At 31.7% G+C, this 6354-nt stretch overlaps 1 protein-coding gene across 1 annotated transcript; it reads left to right on the top strand.

Annotated features, from left to right (window-relative positions):
- On the top strand, positions 245-3914 carry LOC109330549 (mitochondrial import inner membrane translocase subunit PAM16 like 2-like). The gene is made up of 5 exons (XM_019564775.1): positions 245-434; positions 472-533; positions 975-1062; positions 3344-3477; positions 3555-3914. The coding sequence occupies exons 2-5, from the start codon at positions 531-533 to the stop codon at positions 3681-3683; spliced, it is 354 nt and encodes a 117-aa protein (XP_019420320.1). The 5' UTR covers positions 245-434; positions 472-530; the 3' UTR covers positions 3684-3914.

Raw genomic sequence — 6354 nt, 5'->3', positions numbered from 1 at the left:
TTGCACCTATATGAATGGAAAAATATAATGGTTCAATACATGATTTATTGATATTATAAAATATATGTATATTATATTTGCATTATGCATAAACAAAGAAACGACTCGTGCAAGTGCAAGGGTACACTGCTAGTATTGTGTATAAGTAAATAAAAGTCATACTACCGTACTAAAGCTATTTGTATCATTAAAAATTAAAAAATCAATCAATATAACTAAAAAATATAGAAATAATCACAATATCTAGAATTTTCCAATCCTTTATTATCCTTGTTTCATGAGCAGACACAAGTTCTAGAAATCCCAAATTGGAACCCTAGCCTCTGCCATCGTCCCCTTATTTTCATTCTCTACACTTTTACCTCTTTCCCTAAAAAAATTGACGCTGCTTTTGTTGTGTCACATTCCCACAAAGACCAACTCGTGCCTGAAAACTCAATTTGGGGTCACATAACCCTAAATTTTCTGATTCTTCAAGAAAAAATCCAAGCTTTTTTATTACAAGGGTTCATTTTGTTGATTCTCAAGCCATGGTAACTTCATATGCGCCCTTCTTTTCTTTTTCTAATAAATTTTGTTATATGGGTTTCATTGTTTAGCTTCTAATCGTACAGAAAATTATAAATTATCCCTTTTGATTCCCCCGATTGAATTGGGCCCTTTTGAAGCACTCAGATCATAAGAGAGTGTTTATAATACACAGTGTATTGTATGACCAATCTATGTTGATCCTGGCGAAAAATAATTGTTTGGGTTTAACGAATCACTTCTGTTTTGATTGCCAAAGGGGTTTCAGTAAAAAGAGTTTTGTTGTTTTTTAGGATGCCTTGTACCCTTCTCTTATTCTCTCCATCTGATAATATTTCTTTAATATCATTATTTTTTTCTATTTGTAAATGGTATTTTCTATGATTCAATGTCTTGATAGTTCCTGGTTTCTAGATAAGATATTAAAATTAAAACGTTTTATGCAGGCTTCGAAGATTCTTGCGAATTTGATTGTGATGGGTGGGGGAATCCTGGCAAGAGCAGTTGTTCAGGCATATCGCCAAGCACTTGCCAGTAAGTTTTCCAAATCTATGGTGCTGAATGGATTTGTAATTGTATGACTAACTAACCTCATGCTAATTTACTATTCAATTCTGTGATTTATTTTATTGAGTGTCTTGATGATTCAATTTTTACTTATAAAAAAATTGTTTATTTCCTTGGATATATACCAAATGCAAATGTTGCCAAACTATTTTAAACTCCAAAATCGTTATATCACTTGATTTGCATGTATTCAGTTTCTGCACTATTTTAAGGATGTAGTTGGTGTCTAAAGATTTCTAGTAGTTATGAACTTATGATTTTAATTCTAATGGAGGGGTTGGGTGATTTCGTGGACTATACCAGAGATGGAATCCTTATTGTAGGGGAATAAAGTTGATAGCGTTAAAAAGTTTGAATCATTAGAAGGGATGAGTTCAGAATCAAGTTGTTGGTTGATTAGTTTTGTATGTATAGTTCTCATTGCTCATATTCAAAAAGTACTGAACGGAGTCTTAGTTTTGTGGGGTTGAATAGGATATTGTGAGAAGATCTTATAATAGATATTGCATGCTTTATATTCAACTTGCAGATCATTACATTTTGCCCCAAGGGTTTTTTACTTTTTTCTCAAGCCCCATATATGATGATTTCCATTTTTATTGAGTCTAGTTAAATAGCTTGCTAGTTATTTCTTTTCTGTATCATATACTCATTTGCTTAAATAGCTTGATAGTTATTTCTTTTTGGGTCTCCCTTTACCTGGAAGATTTCTTGTATACACTTTTGTAACTGGCCAGATTAAATTAATTTACTTTCAAATTTCAATTCAATGGCTTGTGCTGTTGTGCGGTGGTGCCACTTGTCACTTTTTTCTCACTGGGGTGGTTTAATACTCAGAGTAGACAAGAATTTCTGCTTCCTGTCTTTATAGGCTAGTAGTATGAAACATCACATCTTACCAAGGTTTATGTAAGGTCTTGGTTATTGTTTTACATAACCAAACCATCTTAAAAAGGCTTTCCATAATTTTTTGTCCTCTATGGAAACTGCTCCAACTTTCTTTTTTGCAATCTAAATAGTAAATCCTACTAGTTTTCCCACTAACCAATCATAACAGTTGCATTTCTATGACCTTAATCTTTTTCTCATGATGGCTATTCACTGTCTAGCAGTATGATCCATGTCACATTGCAGGTCTAACTGCAGTACAGTAAAACTTTCTCTTCAATTTCATGGTTGCATTAAGGTCACACTTTAGTGGAAGCACTTTCTCATTTATACATCCTTCTTGTACTTAGATAAGATGTTGACATCATTAGCGACCCCTATATCCTTTAATCCACTAAACAGTCCCTGTTGTCTCCAAAGCATCTCTTTAAAAGTTGCTTGTTAGCTCATGCTTTACGAGTGCAAATGCTTATGGGCTTAGTTTTGAACCTAGATCAAAAGTCCAAATCCATTTGTCATGGAAACTCCTCACTTACACCACAAAATGCTTGTCAAAGCCTTATACATATTGTGGTTGTTTGAATTTATGTTGTACTTCCTTATGTTGCAAGTCTTCAGTGAATCTCCTCTCTATAAAATGCAAAGATCTTGGTTCTTACTGCAGTAACAATCGAGCGTCCACAGTAGATAGATCAAATTATTAGTCATTCTTCTTGGCAGTATCCTAACTGATTTATGATACACTAGCCTCTTTCCTTTATGTTTGTACTATAACTTGCTTGTATAGCTTCCTATTGTGACTTATAAACCTGAAAATTTTAGCTCCTTCACATTCTCCTTAGTTTGACCAATACCTTTTTTGTTCACTCTTCCATACACTTACTGTGTGTGCGTCTGATGCATATTGAAGGACATTACAGTAGAACACAAATGGTTGAGTCATAGGACAATTTTGTGTTGTTAGCCATTTGATGACTAATGCAGGATATAAGAAAATTCGTAGTTTCGTACATATTTTATATGCATAATTACTGGATAGAACAACACATTTATTACTAAAGTTGTGTCATGTTTGGTTAATTTTCATCACTCAAAGGATAAAGCTTCTTGCTGTTTTTCTTTTGTAGTGTTTTATAGACGAAATTGTGACCAAGTTGAGTGGGTAATAAAAATTTAAGAGTTATGGTTTTTCTTATGTTGATTTTTAACAGTACTTAGATTACTTTAAAAATCAACCAAAATCAGTTATTTTTGTCATGTTGCTTATTTTTTAGCAAATCAAACTCATATCGTGCCTTAGCTAATTTATATATATAGCAATTTAAAATCCTGTCGTTCTCTTTGCATTATGTTGTTCCAGATGCCTCAAAAAACGGTGTTGCACAAGAGACAATACAAAATACTCTTCGAAGAGCTAGCAAAGTCATGACTGAGCAAGAGGCTCGGCAAATTCTTGGTGTGACCGAGGAAACTCCTTGGGAAGAGATTATGAGGGTTGGTCTATCATTTGTGTTTTACTTATGACCCATTTGTCGTTATAATATTTGCTTATACATACTTCTTCTATGCAGAAATACAACACAATGTTTGAGAATAATGCGAAGAATGGGAGTTTTTATCTCCAGTCCAAAGTTCATCGCGCCAAGGAATGTCTAGAGAGCCTCAAAGCCAAGGATCAGGGTACTGCCCCTCCTACTTGAGAGCTTTGCTTTGTTCTGTAAGTTATAACCCTTACATAGTCATTTTGGCTGGATGGTTATCCAATTTATTAGTTGTACACTATTTGCGCAATCAAAAGTTTTCGGAAATTCGAATTTCTAATAAGATGATTTTTATTATGTAAATTGATAGTTCGGGTTTGACTGCCAATAATGAAGGCATTACTTGGTTACTCTCCATGTTACTAATAGCAATGTCCCTAAGTTTTTTAACTCATCATCTTTTACTGATTCCTTTGTTTGGAAATATCCCTTGTCTTTTTTGGTGGTACTCCATTCTTAATTGTTACGCATATGCTCATCAATTATGTACTAAGTGGAGTTGGCTATGTTAGTGTTGTCTGGTAAGTTGTTTAATGATGTTAAGATTGTTGTCGATGATTTCTGAGAATTAAACAGATTTTCTAAGTAAAAATCAAGTACTGACAGTATTTATAAAATATCATTGGCGAAAAATATTTATAACCAAGCGTTAGTGGATCAGTAAAATGAGGGAACCAAATCCATGACGTATTTAAAACGGTTCCATGCCTTGTACAACAAGTCAACAACCAATTTTCATATATTTCAATTTAGTATCCAAAACAAATAAAAAGTTAAATAACTTCCTTATCTTGTGCGAAACCAAAGATTTGATCATCAATTACGTTGATCAATTGATATGGGGTTTTGTTATACTGTAATTAGAGGTCTTATTTCGAGTTTTTATAGGAATTTTCCAAATTTGGTTATTATATTTTGGAATCAATATTTTTAGTTTTTCAATGAATATTATTATCTTAAGTATTCTCAACACGTGTCCTTTGGTATACATAAAAAAAGATACACATGCTTTAAACAAAATAAAAACTAAACATTTGACTGATGTTTGGAATTTGCATGCGCATTTCGGTCATTTTCAAATTAAGCTCTAAATAAAAAACATAAAACGTGATTTTTTTTGGTCAGAAAAACGTACAACGTGATGACTTGACCCATTTACGATAGTTAAAGCTCATGAGGTCATAAGACTGACATATTAGCATTAATCAACATTTCTCCCCCTCCGACACAATTTTAGATTTTTAAGATTTTTTTATCACAATAATTAAGACTCGCCATCATACTGTTTTGAATATCAACTTTAATTATTAAGAATTAACTTTAACTCTTTCACTACAACATTTCTAAAAAATATCTTCTAATATTATTTTCACGTGGGCTATTAGTAAACTAGTTTTGTTTTACTTTTGAATGTTATTTTCTAATTAACCAATATCTGAAATTTGTCTTTCTCTTTCCAAAATTTACGTTGAGTTGGAGAAGAACAGCAACATGTTTATTTGCATTCTATCCACGCTGATATACTAATCATTTTTATTTTACATGTCTTCAAACCTTTTTTATTTAAAAAACACAAAATCTATTTGAGATATTATAACTGTTATATCATTTTTTTAGTGATATAAGTTATAAAATTTGTTTGTGATTATGATTATTGTAATTGTAAATGTGGTAGCAATCTTGGCCATGATATTTTTGTGGACATTTCTAGATTTCTAAAGTCACAGTACCCCGTTTGACTAATTCTCACTATATCTTTACAGATATTTTCTATAATTTGAATGTATTCAATAGAGGGGCAAAATTAAAATAGTGGAACTGGTGCCTTTATATTTTCTTTACAAAGGGACAAATTTAAGATATTAGCCAATCTCTAACTATCTATACATATAAAAAAAAAAGGGAATAATGAATTTCTTGGTGTGAGGAAATAACTTCCCTCCTTACACAAATTGTACTATGACACATGTCCATTTATTTTTATATTTTTTATTTTCTTTCTATTTTCTTATATTTTGGTTTCATGAATAATGATTTTCTTCTCTTACTAGAAACCAAGATATTCAAATATCTCCTTCACTTTCACTCTCCTGTTCATTCACCCAAGTTCATTTAAAAGAAAATCCACTTCTACTTCTCATTCACTCACAGCATCTCCTTCTTCTCTTTTTCTCTCTCATATTTGCATATTCTTTCACAAATTTTCATACTCACTCATAAATCTGCATATTCTCTTCTCTCACTTCTCTTTTTTTCTCTTATGTTCATTGGGAAGAAGAAGAATTCACACAACAACTTCTTCTCTCTTCTCTCTTCATTTGTTATTCACTTGACAATGAAGGAAAGTCAATAAATGATAAAGGAAACAAATATGGAACAAATTTTATTTTCTATGTTGATTGTTTTTTCTGTTCATGTCCAAAAGTTAATGAATTATTTTATGTGGCTAATGGCTAATATAGTTAACGAATTATTTTATGTTTCTTCTATTACTAATTATTTTGGACTTAATGTAACAAAAGCTTACAATACATAGCTAAAAAACTTAGGACTTATTAATAACAGATTTTGAAGAGAGAGAAGGAGGTGTTGTGAGTGAATGAAAAGTGGAAGTGGATTTTTCACTTAAGTGTATTAGGGTGAATGAATGAAGAGCATGAAAGTGAAAGAGATAAAATGGAAAGAAAATAAAAAATATAAAAATGAATAGATATGTGCCATTATGCAATTGGTGTAAGGAGGAGAGTTATCTCTGATAAAAAAGCCACAAGTTTCCCTTGATCAAACAATTGAAGATGAAAAATGATCTCTGCCATTCCTTTCCATTTTT

Source organism: Lupinus angustifolius, chromosome LG17 (genome assembly GCF_001865875.1).
Source record: "Lupinus angustifolius cultivar Tanjil chromosome LG17, LupAngTanjil_v1.0, whole genome shotgun sequence".
Taxonomy (NCBI): Eukaryota; Viridiplantae; Streptophyta; class Magnoliopsida; order Fabales; family Fabaceae; genus Lupinus; species Lupinus angustifolius.
Note: the sequence above shows the minus strand (reverse complement) of the source record. Positions and strands in the feature narration are given on the sequence as shown.